A 19,183-nucleotide genomic window follows, 5' to 3' on the forward strand; every position below is an offset into this window, starting at 1 on the left:
ATCTCCTCTCCTGGGTGTTGGGGTTCCTCTCCCCTCTACTGGGGGTTGGGGTTCCCCTCTCCTCTACTGGGTTTGGGGTTCCCCTCTCCTCTTCTGGGTCTTGGGGTTCCCATCTCCTCTCCTGGGTCTTGAGGTTCCCCTCTTCACCTCTTCTGGATGTTGGGGTTCCCATCTCCTCTCCTGGGTGTTGGAGTTCCTCTCCCCTTTACTGGGTGTTGGGGTTCCCCTCTCCTCTACTGGGTGTTGGGGTTCCCCTCCCCTCTCCTGGATGTTGGTGTCCCCGGGTGCTGGGTGTCCCCGCAGTGCCATCAGTGTGCAGTGTGTGGCAGTGTGCTCAGTGACGTCTGCTGTTAACCAGGTGTGAGGATATAAGAGCTGGCAGCAGTGCGGAGCGCCACTTCCCTGGATGACAGACTTGGAGTCTCTCGACTGCTCCACATCCCACAGGTGAGTCTGTCTGTGTCCTACCTGGTGCCACCTACAGCTCAGCTTGGCATAGACACATTATCATCCACAGCTGCAGGATTGGGGTTATATCTTCCTGGCACACACAGGGTTATATATATCACATCTTCCTGCACACACAGGGTTATATATATCACATCTTCCTGCACACACAGGGTTATATATATATATATATATCACATCTTCCTGTACACACAGGGTTATATATATCACATCTTCCTGCACACACAGGGTTATATATATCACATCTTCCTGTACACACAGGGTTATATATATATCACATCTTCCTGCACACACAGGGTTATATATATATCACATCTTCCTGCACACACAGGGTTATATATATATCACATCTTCCTGCACACACAGGGTTATATATATATATATATATCACATCTTCCTGCACACACAGGGTTATATATATCACATCTTCCTGTACACACGGTTATATATATCACATCTTCCTGCACACACAGGGTTATATATATATCACATCTTCCTGTACACACAGGGTTATATATATATATCACATCTTCCTGTACACACAGGGTTATATATATATATCACATCTTCCTGTACACACAGGGTTATATATATATATATCACATCTTCCTGTACACACAGGGTTATATATATATCACATCTTCCTGTACACACAGGGTTATATATATCACATCTTCCTGTACACACAGGGTTATATATATATCACATCTTCCTGCACACACAGGGTTATATATATCACATCTTCCTGCACACACAGGGTTATATATATATCACATCTTCCTGTACACACAGGGTTATATATATATATATATCACATCTTCCTGTACACACAGGGTTATATATATATCACATCTTCCTGCACACACAGGGTTATATATATCACATCTTCCTGTACACACAGGGTTATATATATATATCACATCTTCCTGTACACACAGGGTTATATATATATCACATCTTCCTGCACACACAGGGTTATATATATCACATCTTCCTGTACACACAGGGTTATATATATATCACATCTTCCTGTACACACAGGGTTATATATATATCACATCTTCCTGTACACACAGGGTTATATATATATATATATCACATCTTCCTGTACACACAGGGTTATATATATATCACATCTTCCTGTACACACAGGGTTATATATATCACATCTTCCTGCACACACAGGGTTATATATATCACATCTTCCTGTACACACAGGGTTATATATATATCACATCTTCCTGTACACACAGGGTTATATATATATATCACATCTTCCTGTACACACAGGGTTATATATATATCACATCTTCCTGTACACACAGGGTTATATATATATATCACATCTTCCTGTACACACAGGGTTATATATATATCACATCTTCCTGTACACACAGGGTTATATATATATATCACATCTTCCTGTACACACAGGGTTATATATATATCACATCTTCCTGTACACACAGGGTTATATATATATCACATCTTCCTGTACACACAGGGTTATTTATATATCACATCTTCCTGTACACACAGGGTTATATATATATATCACATCTTCCTGTACACACAGGGTTATATATATATCACATCTTCCTGTACACACAGGGTTATATATATATCACATCTTCCTGCACACACAGGGTTATATATATATCACATCTTCCTGTACACACAGGGTTATATATATATCACATCTTCCTGCACACACAGGGTTATATATATCACATCTTCCTGTACACACAGGGTTATATATATATCACATCTTCCTGCACACACAGGGTTATATATATCACATCTTCCTGCACACACAGGGTTATATATATATCACATCTTCCTGTACACACAGGGTTATATATATATATCACATCTTCCTATACACACAGGGTTATATATATCACATCTTCCTGCACACACAGGGTTATATATATATATCACATCTTCCTATACACACAGGGTTATATATATATATATATATATATCACATCTTCCTGCACACACAGGGTTATATATATATCACATCTTCCTGTACACACAAGGTTATATATATATCACATCTTCCTGCACACACAGGGTTATATATATATCACATCTTCCTGTACACACAGGGTTATATATATATCACATCTTCCTGTACACACAGGGTTATATATATATCACATCTTCCTGTACACACAGGGTTATATATATATCGCATCTTCCTGCACACACAGGGTTATATATATCACATCTTCCTGTACACACAGGGTTATATATATATATATATATCACATCTTCCTGTACACACAGGGTTATATATATCACATCTTCCTGCACACACAGGGTTATATATATATCACATCTTCCTGCACACACAGGGTTATATATATATATCACATCTTCCTGCACACACAGGGTTATATATATCATATCTTCCTGTACACACAGGGTTATATATATATCACATCTTCCTGCACACACAGGGTTATATATATATATATCACATCTTCCTGTACACACAGGGTTATATATATATATCACATCTTCCTGCACACACAGGGTTATATATATATCACATCTTCCTGTACACACAGGGTTATATATATATATCACATCTTCCTGTACACACAGGGTTATATATATATATATATATATATATATCACATCTTCCTGTACACACAGGGTTATATATATATCACATCTTCCTGTACACACAGGGTTATATATATATCACATCTTCCTGTACACACAGGGTTATATATATATCGCATCTTCCTGTACACACAGGGTTATATATATATCACATCTTCCTGTACACACAGGGTTATATATATATCACATCTTCCTGCACACACAGGGTTATATATATATCACATCTTCCTGTACACACAGGGTTATATATATATCACATCTTCCTGTACACACAGGGTTATATATATCACATCTTCCTGTACACACAGGGTTATATATATCACATCTTCCTGCACACACAGGGTTATATATATATCACATCTTCCTGCACACACAGGGTTATATATATATATATATATATATCACATCTTCCTGTACACACAGGGTTATATATATATCACATCTTCCTGTACACACAGGGTTATATATATATCACATCTTCCTGTACACACAGGGTTATATATATCACATCTTCCTGCACACACAGGGTTATATATATATCACATCTTCCTGTACACACAGGGTTATATATATCACATCTTCCTGCACACACAGGGTTATATATATATCACATCTTCCTGTACACACAGGGTTATATATATCACATCTTCCTGTACACACAGGGTTATATATATATATATCACATCTTCCTGCACACACAGGGTTATATATATATATCACATCTTCCTGTACACACAGGGTTATATATATATCACATCTTCCTGTACACACAGGGTTATATATATATATATCACATCTTCCTGCACACACAGGGTTATATATATCACATCTTCCTGTACACACAGGGTTATATATATATCACATCTTCCTGTACACACAGGGTTATATATATCACATCTTCCTGTACACACAGGGTTATATATATATATCACATCTTCCTGTACACACAGGGTTATATATATATATCATATCTTCCTATACACACAGGGTTATATATATATCACATCTTCCTGTACACACAGGGTTATATATATATCACATCTTCCTGTACACACAGGGTTATATATATATATCACATCTTCCTGTACACACAGGGTTATATATATATCACATCTTCCTATACACACAGGGTTATATATATATCACATCTTCCTGTACACACAGGGTTATATATATATCACATCTTCCTGTACACACAGGGTTATATATATATCACATCTTCCTGTACACACAGGGTTATATATATATCACATCTTCCTGCACACACAGGGTTATATATATCACATCTTCCTGCACACACAGGGTTATATATATCACATCTTCCTGCACACACAGGGTTATATATATATCACATCTTCCTGTACACACAGGGTTATATATATATATATATCACATCTTCCTGTACACACAGGGTTATATATATATCACATCTTCCTGTACACACAGGGTTATATATATATCACATCTTCCTGTACACACAGGGTTATATATATATTTCACATCTTCCTGCACACACAGGGTTATATATATATCACATCTTCCTGTACACACAGGGTTATATATATATCACATCTTCCTGCACACACAGGGTTATATATATATCACATCTTCCTGTACACACAGGGTTATATATATATATATATATCACATCTTCCTGCACACACAGGGTTATATATATATCACATCTTCCTGTACACACAGGGTTATATATATATCACATCTTCCTGTACACACAGGGTTATATATATATTACATCTTCCTGTACACACAGGGTTATATATATATATATCACATCTTCCTGTACACACAGGGTTATATATATATCACATCTTCCTGTACACACAGGGTTATATATATATATATATATCACATCTTCCTGTACACACAGGGTTATATATATATATCACATCTTCCTGTACACACAGGGTTATATATATATCACATCTTCCTGTACACACAGGGTTATATATATATCACATCTTCCTGCACACACAGGGTTATATATATATCACATCTTCCTGTACACACAGGGTTATATATATATCACATCTTCCTGCACACACAGGGTTATATATATCACATCTTCCTGCACACACAGGGTTATATATATATATCACATCTTCCTGTACACACAGGGTTATATATATATCACATCTTCCTGTACACACAGGGTTATATATATATCACATCTTCCTGCACACACAGGGTTATATATATATCACATCTTCCTGTACACACAGGGTTATATATATATCACATCTTCCTGTACACACAGGGTTATATATATATATATCACATCTTCCTGTACACACAGGGTTATATATATATATCACATCTTCCTATACACACAGGGTTATATATATATCACATCTTCCTGCACACACAGGGTTATATATATATATATATATCACATCTTCCTGTACACACAGGGTTATATATATATTACATCTTCCTGCACACACAGGGTTATATATATCACATCTTCCTGTACACACAGGGTTATATATATCACATCTTCCTGCACACACAGGGTTATATATATATATATATATCACATCTTCCTGTACACACAGGGTTATATATATATCACATCTTCCTGTACACACAGGGTTATATATATATCACATCTTCCTGTACACACAGGGTTATATATATATATCACATCTTCCTGTACACACAGGGTTATATATATATTACATCTTCCTGTACACACAGGGTTATATATATATCACATCTTCCTGTACACACAGGGTTATATATATCACATCTTCCTGCACACACAGGGTTATATATATATCACATCTTCCTGCACACACAGGGTTATATATATATCACATCTTCCTGTACACACAGGGTTATATATATCACATCTTCCTGTACACACAGGGTTATATATATATCGCATCTTCCTGTACACACAGGGTTATATATATATATATCACATCTTCCTGCACACACAGGGTTATATATATATCACATCTTCCTGCACACACAGGGTTATATATATATCACATCTTCCTGTACACACAGGGTTATATATATATATATCACATCTTCCTGTACACACAGGGTTATATATATATATATCACATCTTCCTGTACACACAGGGTTATATATATATCACATCTTCCTGTACACACAGGGTTATATATATATATATCGCATCTTCCTGTACACACAGGGTTATATATATATATATCACATCTTCCTGCACACACAGGGTTATATATATATCACATCTTCCTGCACACACAGGGTTATATATATATCACATCTTCCTGCACACACAGGGTTATATATATATCGCATCTTCCTGTACACACAGGGTTATATATATATATATCACATCTTCCTGCACACACAGGGTTATATATATATCACATCTTCCTGCACACACAGGGTTATATATATATCACATCTTCCTGTACACACAGGGTTATATATATATATCACATCTTCCTGTACACACAGGGTTATATATATATATATCACATCTTCCTGTACACACAGGGTTATATACATCACATCTTCCTGTACACACAGGGTTATATATATATATATCACATCTTCCTGCACACACAGGGTTATATATATCACATCTTCCTGTACACACAGGGTTATATATATATCACATCTTCCTGTACACACAGGGTTATATATATATCACATCTTCCTGTACACACAGGGTTATATATATATCACATCTTCCTGTACACACAGGGTTATATATATATATCACATCTTCCTGTACACACAGGGTTATATATATATCACATCTTCCTGCACACACAGGGTTATATATATATCACATCTTCCTGCACACACAGGGTTATATATATATATCACATCTTCCTGCACACACAGGGTTATATATATATCACATCTTCCTGTACACACAGGGTTATATATATCACATCTTCCTGTACACACAGGGTTATATATATATCACATCTTCCTGTACACACAGGGTTATATATATATCACATCTTCCTGCACACACAGGGTTATATATATCACATCTTCCTATACACACAGGGTTATATATATATCACATCTTCCTATACACACAGGGTTATATATATATCACATCTTCCTGTACACACAGGGTTATATATATATATATCACATCTTCCTGCACACACAGGGTTATATATATATCACATCTTCCTGCACACACAGGGTTATATATATATATATCACATCTTCCTGTACACACAGGGTTATATATATATCACATCTTCCTGTACACACAGGGTTATATATATATATCACATCTTCCTGTACACACAGGGTTATATATATATATATATCACATCTTCCTGTACACACAGGGTTATATATATATCACATCTTCCTGCACACACAGGGTTATATATTTCACATCTTCCTGCACACACAGGGTTATATATATATCACATCTTCCTGCACACACAGGGTTATATATATATCACATCTTCCTGTACACACAGGGTTATATATATATATATCACATCTTCCTGTACACACAGGGTTATATATATATCACATCTTCCTGTACACACAGGGTTATATATATATCACATCTTCCTGCACACACAGGGTTATATATATATCACATCTTCCTGTACACACAGGGTTATATATATATCACATCTTCCTGTACACACAGGGTTATATATATATATATCACATCTTCCTGCACACTGAGGCTCCATATACTGAGCAGGGGGACACATCGGCCTCTCCTCTCAGTGACCGCTCCGCTTCCCTCCTATATTCTTTGCTGCTTGTTCCCATTTATATTCCCAGCAGATAACTGCAGCCGCTCAGGAACACAAACACTGAGGTGTGAGGTCACAGCAGGGACTCTGGACAGCTTAGTATACGGCCGCCCCCAGTGCAGTATACAGGGTAGTGCTCCGCAACGCTGTATATGGCTGTCCTCAGAGTAGTATACAGGGTAGTGCTCTGCAGCGCTGTATAGTATATGGTTGGCCCCAGTGCAGTATACAGGGTAGTGCTCTGCAGCGCTGTATAGTATATGGTTGGCCCCAGTGCAGTATACAGGGTAGTGCTCCGCAACGCTGTATATGGCTGTCCTCAGAGTAGTATACAGGGTAGTGCTCTGCAGCGCTGTATAGTATATGGTTGTCCTCAGAGCAGTATACTGGGTAGTGCTCCGCAGCGCTGTATAGTATACGGCCGGCCCCAGTGCAGTATACAGGGTAGTGCTCTGCAGCGCTGTATAGTATATGGCTGTCCTCAGAGCAGTATACAGGGTAGTGCTCTGCAGCGCTGTTTAGTATACGGCAGACTCAGTGCAGTATACAGGGTAGTGCGCCGCAGTGCTGTACAGTATATGGGGGACTCAGTGAAGTATACAGAGTAGTACTCCGCAGCGCTGTATAGTATATGGAGAACTCAGTGAAGTATACAGGGTAGTGCTCCGCAGCGCTGTATAGTATATGGACAAACCCAGAGCAGTATACAGAGTAGTGCTCCGCAGTATACAGGGTAGTGCTCCGCAGCGCTGTATAGTATATGGACAAACCCAGAGCAGTATACAGAGTAGTGCTCCGCAGTATACAGGGTAGTGCTCCGCAGCGCTGTATAGTATATGGACAAACCCAGAGCAGTATACAGAGTAGTGCTCTGCAGTATACAGGGTAGTGCTCCGCAGCGCTGCATAGTATATGGACAAACCCAGAGCAGTATACAGAGTAGTGCTCTGCAGTATACAGGGTAGTGCTCCGCAGCGCTGTATAGTATACGGCCGGCCCCAGTGCAGTATACAGGGTAGTGCTCCGCAGCGCTGTATAGTATATGGACAAACCCAGAGCAGTATACAGAGTAGTGCTCTGCAGTATACAGGGTAGTGCTCCGCAGCGCTGTATAGTATACGGCCGGCCCCAGTGCAGTATACAGGGTAGTGCTCCGCAGCGCTGTATAGTATATGGACAAACCCAGAGCAGTATACAGAGTAGTGCTCTGCAGTATACAGGGTAGTGCTCCGCAGCGCTGTATAGTATATGGACAAACCCAGAGCAGTATACAGAGTAGTGCTCTGCAGTATACAGGGTAGTGCTCCGCAGCGCTGTATAGTATACGGCCAGCCCCAGTGCAGTATACAGGGTAGTGCTCCGCAGCGCTGTATAGTATACGGCCGGCCCCAGTGCAGTATACAGGGTTGTGCTCCGCAGCGCTGTATAGAATATGGCGGACTCAGTGCCATATACATAGTACTCCGCAGCGCTGTATAGTATATGGACAGCCCCAGAGCAGTATACAGGGTAGTGCTCCGCAGCGCTGTATAGTATACGGCGGACTCAGTGCAGTATACAGGGTAGTGCTCCGCAGCGCTGTATAGAATATGGCGGACTCAGTGCAGTATAGAGTAGTACTCCGCAGCGCTGTATAGTATATGGACAACCCCAGAGCAGTATACAGAGTAGTGCTCCGCAGTATACAGAGTAGTGCTCCGCAGCGCTGTATAGTATACGGCCAGCCCCAGTGCAGTATACAGGGTAGTGCTCCGCAGTATACAGGGTAGTGCTCCGCAGCGCTGTATAGTATATGGACAACCCCAGAGCAGTATACAGAGTAGTGCTCCGCAGTATACAGAGTAGTGCTCCGCAGCGCTGTATAGTATACGGCCGTCCCCAGTGCAGTATACAGGGTAGTGCTCCGCAGTATACATGGTAGTGCTCCGCAGCGCTGTATAGTATATGGTCAACCCCAGAGCAGTATACAGAGTAGTGCTCCGCAGCGCTGTATAGTATATGGACAACCCCAGAGCAGTATACAGACTAGTGCTCCGCAGCGCTGTATAGTATATGGTCAACCCCAGAGCAGTATACAGAGTAGTGCTCCGCAGCGCTGTATAGTATATGGTCAACCCCAGAGCAGTATACAGAGTAGTGCTCCGCAGCGCTGTATAGTATATGGTCAACCCCAGAGCAGTATACAGAGTAGTGCTCCGCAGCGCTGTATAGTATATGGTCAACCCCAGAGCAGTATACATGGTAGTGCTCCGCAGCGCTGTATAGTATACGGCCGGCCCCAGAGCAGTATACAGAGTAGTGCTCCGCAGCGCTGTATAGTATATGGTCAACCCCAGAGCAGTATACAGAGTAGTGCTCCGCAGTATACAGAGTAGTGCTCCGCAGCGCTGTATAGTATACGGCCGGCCCCAGTGCAGTATACAGGGTAGTGCTCTGCAGTATACATGGTAGTGCTTTGCAGCGCTGTATAGTATATGGTCAACCCCAGAGCAGTATACAGAGTAGTGCTCCGCAGCGCTGTATAGTATATGGACAACCCCAGAGCAGTATACAGACTAGTGCTCCGCAGCGCTGTATAGTATATGGTCAACCCCAGAGCAGTATACAGAGTAGTGCTCCGCAGCGCTGTATAGTATATGGTCAACCCCAGAGCAGTATACATGGTAGTGCTCCGCAGCGCTGTATAGTATACGGCCGGCCCCAGAGCAGTATACAGAGTAGTGCTCCGCAGCGCTGTATAGTATATGGTCAACCCCAGAGCAGTATACAGAGTAGTGCTCCGCAGTATACAGAGTAGTGCTCCGCAGCGCTGTATAGTATACGGCCGGCCCCAGTGCAGTATACAGGGTAGTGCTCTGCAGTATACATGGTAGTGCTTTGCAGCGCTGTATAGTATATGGTCAACCCCAGAGCAGTATACAGAGTAGTGCTCCGCAGCGCTGTATAGTATATGGACAACCCCAGAGCAGTATACAGACTAGTGCTCCGCAGCGCTGTATAGTATATGGTCAACCCCAGAGCAGTATACAGAGTAGTGCTCCGCAGCGCTGTATAGTATATGGTCAACCCCAGAGCAGTATACAGAGTAGTGCTCCGCAGCGCTGTATAGTATATGGACAACCCCAGAGCAGTATACAGAGTAGTGCTCCGCAGCGCTGTATAGTATACGGCCGGCCCCAGTGCAGTATACAGGGTAGTGCTCCGCAGCGCTGTATAGTATATGGACAACCCCAGAGCAGTATACAGGGTAGTGCTCCGCAGCGCTGTATAGTATATGGACAACCCCAGAGCAGTATACAGAGTAGTGCTCCGCAGCGCTGTATAGTATACGGCCGGTCCCAGTGCAGTATACAGGTTAGTGCTCCGCAGTATACATGGTAGTGCTCCGCAGCGCTGTATAGTATATGGTCAACCCCAGAGCAGTATACAGGGTAGTGCTCCGCAGCGCTGTATAGTATATGGACAACCCCAGAGCAGTATACAGAGTAGTGCTCCGCAGCCCTGTATAGTATACGGCCGGTCCCAGTGCAGTATACAGGTTAGTGCTCCGCAGTATACATGGTAGTGCTCCGCAGCGCTGTATAGTATATGGTCAACCCCAGAGCAGTATACAGAGTAGTGCTCCGCAGCGCTGTATAGTATATGGTCAACCCCAGAGCAGTATACAGAGTAGTGCTCCGCAGCGCTGTATAGTATACGGCCGGCCCCAGTGCAGTATACAGGGTAGTGCTCCGCAGCGCTGTATAGTATATGGACAACCCCAGAGCAGTATACAGAGTAGTGCTCCGCAGCGCTGTATAGTATACGGCCAGCCCCAGTGCAGTATACAGGGTAGTGCTCCGCAGTATACAGAGTAGTGCTCCGCAGCGCTGTATAGTATATGGTCAACCCCAGAGCAGTATACAGAGTAGTGCTCTGCAGTATACAGGGTAGTGCTCCGCAGTGCTGTATAGTATACGGCCGGCCCCAGGGCAATATACTGGGTAGTGCTCCGCAGCGCTGTATAGTATATGGCTGGCCCCAGTGAAGTATACAGGGTAGTGCTTCTGAGTCTCCTGCCCCTTGTGTAATATAGAGTGTAGAGAAGTCATGTGGGAGGAGCCTGCTGAGTCTCCTGACCCTTGTGTAATAATATAGAGTTTAGGGAAGAGTCAAGTGGGAGGAGCCTGCTTGATCAACAGCCCCTTGGGTAATATAGTGTAGAGAAGAGTCATGTGGGAGGAGCCTGCTGAGTCTACTGCCCCTCGTGTAATATAAAGTGTCGAGAAGAGTCATGTGGGAGGAGCCTGCTGAGTCTACTGTCCCTTGTGTAATAGTATAGAGTTTAGGGAAGAGTCATGTGGGAGGAGCCTGCTTGATCAACAGCCCCTTGGGTAATATAGTGTAGAGAAGAGTCATGTGGGAGGAGCCTGCTGAGTCTACTGTCCCTTGGGTAATATAGAGTGTAGAGAAGTCATGTGGGAGGAGCCTGCTGAGTCTACAGTCCCTTGGGTAATATAGTGTAGAGAAGAGTCATGTGGGAGGAGCCTGCTGAGTCTACTGCCCCTTGTGTAATATAGAGTGTAGAGAAGAGTCATGTGGGAGGAGCCTGCTGAGTCTACTGTCCCTTGGGTAATATAGAGTGTAGAGAAGAGTCATGTGGGAGGAGCATACTGAGTCTACTGTCCCTTGGGTAATATAGAGTGTAGAAAAGTCAAGTGGGAGGAGCCTGCTGACTTTACTGCCTGGGGCCCCGTATACATGGAGTTGGCCCTAGAGCTGTTTCCTCCACCTGTCTTGTGCAAAATTCCAAGCTTTTCATTGCTTACAGGCAGAACTGTATTACGGCCCCTGTGACCCTTGCTGTGGGCCCCCGTTACCCTTGCTGTGGGCCCCTGTGACCCTTGTTGTGGACCCGTGACCCTTAATGTGGGCCCCTGTGACCCTTGATGTGGACCCGTTGTGACCCTTGTTGTGGACCCGTTGTGACCCTTAATGTGGGCCCCTGTGTCCCATGTTGTGGGCCCCTGTGACCCTTGTTGTGGGCCCCTGTGACCCTTGTTGTGGGCCCCTGTGACCCTTGTTGTGGCGCCCAATGTGACCCTTGTTGTGGACCCCTGTGACCCTTGTTGTGGACCCCTGTGACCCTTGTTGTGGGCCCCTGTGACCCTTGTTGTGGACCCCTGTGACCCTTGTTGTGGCGCCCAATGTGACTCTTGTTGTGGACCCCTGTGACCCTTGATGTGGACCCCTGTGACCCTTGATGTGGACACCTGTGACCCTTGTTGTGGACCCGTGACCCTTGTTGTGGCGCCCAATGTGACCCTTGCTGTGGGCCCCTGTGACCCTTGTTGTGGACCCGTGACCCTTGCTGTGGGCCCCTGTGACCCTTGCTGTGGGCCCCTGTGACCCTTGTTGCCCCCTCTGACATAACCTCCATCTTCCTCCTCAGTTTCCCGCACACCATGAGACCCTCGGTGCTGATCCTCCTGGTCCTGTCTGTGACCCTCATCGGCCCGGACGCTGCCCCCACACACAGGTCAGTGTAGTCTGCAGAGCTTACACTCTATACGAGATCATGTGACCTGGGAACAGACTCTGATTGGCTTTTATAACTAGATTGAAGATCAGCGACATTTCTAATGGGACATTAGAGAAAGGATGGACGGTGACTCTGCAGAGCATCACTCCGAGCCTGCACCACCGCCTGCAGAGCATCACTCCGAGCCTGCACCACCACCTGCACAGCATCACCCAAAGCCTGCACCGTCCCCTGCAGAGCATCACCCCAAGCCTGCACCACCCCCTGCAGAGCATCACCCCGAACCTGCACCGCCCTCTGCTGGAGAGAACCAAGAGGTGAGAGGGGTAGGAGGGGGGGTAGGTGGTAACCAACAGCTACACTGTGATATATTCTGCAGATTATTACAACACTGACCTCTCTACAGATCTGCAGAACATCGCTCTGTCCTCTCTACCTCCTGATACATAGTGATATAGCCTGCAGATTATTACACCTCTGACCTCTCTACAGATCTGCAGAACATCGCTCTGTCCTCTCTACCTCCTGATACATAGTGATATAGCCTGCAGATTATTACACCTCTGACCTCTCTACAGATCTGCAGAACATCGCTCTGTCCTCTCTACCTCCTGATACATAGTGATATATCCTGCAGATTATTACACCTCTGACCTCTATACAGATCTGCAGAACATCGCTCTGTCCTCTCTACCTCCTGATACATAGTGATATATCCTGCAGATTATTACACCTCTGACCTCTATGCAGATCTGCAGAACATCGCTCTGTCCTCTCCTCCTGATACATAGTGATATATCCTGCAGATTATTACTCCTCTGACCTCTCTGCAGATCTGCAGAACATCGCTCTGTCCTCTCTCCTCCTGATACAGTGATATATCCTGCAGATTATTACTCCTCTGACCTCTCTACAGATCTGCAGAACATCGCTCTGTCCTCTCCTCCTGATACATAGTGATATATCCTGCAGATTATTACTCCTCTGTCCTCTATACAGATCTGCAGAACATCGCTCTGTCCTCTCTACCTCCTTATACATAGTGATATATCCTGCAGATTATTACACCTCTGACCTCTTTACAGATCTGCAGAACATCGCTCTGTCCTCTCCTCCTCCTGATACATAGTGATATATCCTGCAGATTATTACACCTCTGACCACTATACAGATCTGCAGAACATCGCTCTGTCCTCTCCTGATACATAGTGATATATCCTGCAGATTATTACACCTCTGACCTCTCTACAGATCTGCAGAACATCGCTCTGTCCTCTCTACCTCCTGATACATAGTGATATATCCTGCAGATTATTACACCTCTGACCTCTCTACAGATCTGCAGAACATCGCTCTCTCCTCTCCTCCTCCTGATACATAGTGATATATCCTGCAGATTATTACACCTCTGACCTCTCTACAGATCTGCAGAACATCGCTCTCTCCTCTCCTCCTCCTGATACATAGTGATATATCCTGCAGATTATTACACCTCTGACCTCTCTACAGATCTGCAGAGTATTGCTTTACCCGTGTTGTCTCTTCCTCCCGCAGGAGTCAGATAGAGAAGCGGAGATGTAACACGGCGACCTGCGTCACTCAGCGTTTGGCCGACTTCTTGGTGAGATCCGGTAACAGCCACGGTGCCATCTTTGCGCCTACGAACGTTGGATCCTTCACATACGGCAAAAGGGACATTGTGGGTCTCCTCCAGCGCGAGTCCTTCAACCTGCTCCAGGATTAACCCCTCACATCCCAGGAACTTCTCACTAGAGGACGACGGCTGCCAAACCTTAACTCAAATACCGGAACAGCTGCTCAAACCACAACGTTCACCGACACCACACCGCTCCCCCAACCCCTCACCATCCTTCCCACCGCTCCACCGACACCAACCCCTCACCCACCTTCCCACCGCTCCACCGACACCACACCACTCACCCACCACTCCACTGACACCAACTCATCACCGCTCCACCGACACCAACTCCCAAACGCTCCACCGACACCAACTCCTCCAACACCGTCTCCCCACTGCTCAACCAACACCAACTGCTCACCGCTCCACCGACACCAACTACTCACCGCTACACCAACACCAACCCCTCACCCAACTTCCCACCGCTCCAACACCAACTCCCCACCGTTCCACCGACACCAACTCCCCCCCGCTCCACCGACACCAACCCCTCACCACTATACCAACACCAACTCCTCCAACACCATCTCCCGACGTCTCAACCAACAACTGCTCATCGCTCCCCTAACACCAACTACTCACCGCTACACCAACACCAACCCCTCACTCAACTCCCCACCTTTCCATCGACACCAACTGCCCACCGCTCCACCCACACCAACTCCTCACCGACCCAGATAATGTGACCACCTGACACCCCCTAACCTCATTATACAATTTACATATAAATGGAATCTCCACATACACTGTGACCCCACCAGCAGAATAGTGAGTACAGCTCTGGAGTATAATACAGGATATAACTCAGGATCAGTACATGATAAGTAATGTATGTACACAGTGATCTCACCAGCAGAATAGTGAGTACAGCTCTGGAGTATAATACAGGATATATCTCAGGATCAGTACAGGATAAGTAATGTAATGTATGTACACAGTGACCTCACCAGCAGAATAGTGAGTACAGCTCTGGAGTATAATACAGGATATAACTCAGGATCAGTACAGGATAAGTAATGTAATGTATGTACACAGTGACCTCACCAGCAGAATAGTGAGTACAGCTCTGGAGTATAATACAGGATATAACTCAGGATCAGTACAGGATAAGTAATGTAATGTATGTACACAGTGATCTCACCAGCAGAATAGTGAGTACAGCTCTGGAGTATAATACAGGATATAACTCAGGGTCAGTACAGGATAAGTAATGTAATGTATGTACACAGTGACCTCACCAGCAGAATAGTGAGTACAGCTCTGGAGTATAATACAGGATATAACTCAGGATCAGTACAGGATAAGTAATGTAATGTATGTACACAGTGACCTCACCAGCAGAATAGTGAGTACAGCCCTGGAGTATAATACAGGATATAACTCAGGATCAGTACAGGATAAGTAATTTAATGTATGTACACAGTGATCTCACCAGCAGAATAGTGAGTACAGCTCTGGGGTATAATACAGGATATAACTCAGGATCAGTACAGGATAAGTAATGTAATGTATATACACAGTGACCTCACCAGCAGAATAGTGAGTACAGCTCTGGGGTATAATACAGGATATAACTCTGGATCAGTACAGGATAAGTAATTTAATGCATGTACACAGTGAGATTATGGAGATTAATTCTATATGTAATATATGTATTATGGGTTCAGAGGTGACTATATATGTAACTCATATGTGCTATCATTGTTTTACCCTGATGACATCACTAGGTTTTCAAAAAACATGTTGGGCTCCTCTGATGCTGTTGGATAATTTCTCGTCTTCGGATGATAACGTCTCCTCCGTATTCCTCAGATAGAATGTCTGGAGCGGGGGGGGGGGGGGGAGGACGATGGTTGTCACAGTCTGTGATGTATTTTAGTTAAACATTTGGCACCTCCTCTCATCTGTATGGCCCTAGTACCATGGACAGTGCCTTCTCCCTCCCTGCTGACCCTTCCCATCCTCCGCCCGCTCAGCATGTAGGATCACGGCCTAAAGAGATGCTCAATATTGTAAAGACTGACGAAGGCAGAAAGTAAACAAGTCTCGATTGCTGCAAATTTTTTTTATTTAAAAAAACTAAATAAAATATTAATAAAATTACAACAATAAGATGTCTGTGCAGTCACTGATTTTAGCAAATCTGAGCAACGTCAAATTCCTGAAATGCTCTGTACTGCTGTGGACCCTGCTCCTCCACTATATAACTCTCACCCCGTGACCTCCACATGATCAGCACACTCCTCTCCTGAAATACTCTGTACTGCTGTGGACCCTGCTCCTCCACTATATAACTCTCACCCTGTGACCTCCACATGATCAGTACACTCCTCTCCTAAAATACTCTGTACTGCTGTGGACCCTGCTCCTCTACTATATAACTCTCACCCTGTGACCTCCACATGATCAGTACACTCCTCTCCTGAAATACTCTGTACTGCTGTGGACCCTGCTCCTCCACTATATAACTCTCATCCTGTGACCTCCCACATGATCAGTATACTCCTCTCCTGAAATACTTTGTACTGCTGTGGACCCTGCTCCTCCACTATATAACTCTCACCCTGTGACCTCCACTATGGTCATTATACTCCTCTCCTGAAATACTCTGTACTGCTGTGGACCCTGCTCCTCCACTATATAACTCTCACCCTGTGACCTCCACTATGGTCATTATACTCCTCTCCTGAAATACTCTGCACTGCTGTGTACCTTGCTCCTCTACTATATAACTCTCATCCTGTGACCTCCACATGATCAGCACACTCCTCTCATGAAATACTCTGTACTGCTAAGGACCCTGCTCCTCCACTATATAACTCTCACCCTGTGACCTCCACTATGGTCATTATACTCCTCTCCTGAAATACTCTGTACTGCTGTGGACCCTGCTCCTCCACTATATAACTCTCACCCTGTGATCTCCACATGATCAGCACACTCCTCTCCTGAAATACTCTGTACTGCTGTGTCTAAAACCAATCATTAGCACAGGCCCCACAACAAAAGCCAGTAATTGGAGTTGACACCAGATCTAAAATATATAGAGCAGACCACAATGGATGGAGTATTGCTGTATGGGGGATAATGAGGAGAGCAGGGTCCCACAATGGTGCATAAATCACACTAGAATTCCCTATCGGGGAGATGTAGTGTGGACTACCCCTGCTCCCACAGGGACTGTCGGGGCACTCGCCCTAAAAAGAGCGACCCCTGCCCCGGAATATCCCTTTGACTACGCTCTATAAATCCCTGGCAACATAGCACATGCCCTTGCTCTGGTATACCCGACGCGTTTCTACCACATCAGTGGGTTCCTCAGGGGTTAGCCAGGCAACTTACAAAAAAATTGAATCAATATTCCCAATATACAGTTACAATATCAAAAATTATCAAAGTAAGGGCTATCACCAAATAGAGATTACAAAAGTATTTACAGTTTTAGCAATACCATGAGTCTACCTACAGTTAAGCACCTATCCAGTGCAGGCAGTACTGGTGCTAATAGTGTCTGCCAGCAGATGGCTACTCACGGTTACCCCGGGTTGGCGCAGTGGCGGTATCCCCAGGTGCACTCCCATAATGGTGGGCAGCGCACTCAGCCGATCGGTGTCCTGGCCAGGGTGATTTATGCACCATTGTAGGACCCTGCTCTCCTCATTATCCCCCATACAGCAATACTTCCATCCATTGTGGTCTGTTCTATATATTGTAGATCTGGTGTCCTCTCCAATTACTGGCTTTTGTTGTGGGGCCTGTGCTAATGATTGGTTTTAGACGTGTCTGATTAAAGTTATATTCTAAAGTGTGTACCCCTCTGTGAATTATTGTACTCTCTGGTACTCAAAGTACTCCCTTAAGAGACATAACTGCGAATTACTCGCTCACCCAGCATTAAGCCTCCTACATGGCTGTTTCTGTTTCAGTTACTAAAATTGATCATTATCACCTGTTCAGTATAATTGGTTAATCATAGACCTCACTACAATTCTGTAATATCCCTGACTGTGTGGAAGTATCTAGAAGAATTGATGGTGACACCAAATTCTATGGATTTACATTTCTCTTCTGTTCAGTCACTTTGCATTTTGGTAACTGAT

The 19,183-nt window shown here is 44.0% G+C and overlaps 1 protein-coding gene across 1 annotated transcript; it reads left to right on the forward strand.

Moving 5' to 3' along the window:
* Positions 1-285: 285 nt before the first annotated feature.
* IAPP (islet amyloid polypeptide) lies at positions 286-15,284 on the forward strand. The gene is made up of 4 exons (XM_056552966.1): positions 286-447; positions 13,295-13,381; positions 13,462-13,701; positions 14,939-15,284. The coding sequence occupies exons 1-4, from the start codon at positions 407-409 to the stop codon at positions 15,126-15,128; spliced, it is 558 nt and encodes a 185-aa protein (XP_056408941.1). The 5' UTR covers positions 286-406; the 3' UTR covers positions 15,129-15,284.
* The last annotated feature ends 3,899 nt before the right edge of the window (positions 15,285-19,183 follow it).

The sequence above is a fragment of the Hyla sarda genome, unplaced genomic scaffold (assembly GCF_029499605.1).
Source record: "Hyla sarda isolate aHylSar1 unplaced genomic scaffold, aHylSar1.hap1 scaffold_215, whole genome shotgun sequence".
Classification (NCBI taxonomy): domain Eukaryota; kingdom Metazoa; phylum Chordata; class Amphibia; order Anura; family Hylidae; genus Hyla; species Hyla sarda.

Coding starts and splice junctions, on each gene's coding strand:
- IAPP (XM_056552966.1), top strand. CDS start 407: ATGACAGACTTGGAGTCTCTCGACTGCTCCACATCCCACAG. Junction 13,382..13,461: donor GACGCTGCCCCCACACACAG/GTCAGTGTAGTC, acceptor TTTTATAACTAG/ATTGAAGATCAGCGACATTT. Junction 13,702..14,938: donor CTGCTGGAGAGAACCAAGAG/GTGAGAGGGGTA, acceptor TTCCTCCCGCAG/GAGTCAGATAGAGAAGCGGA.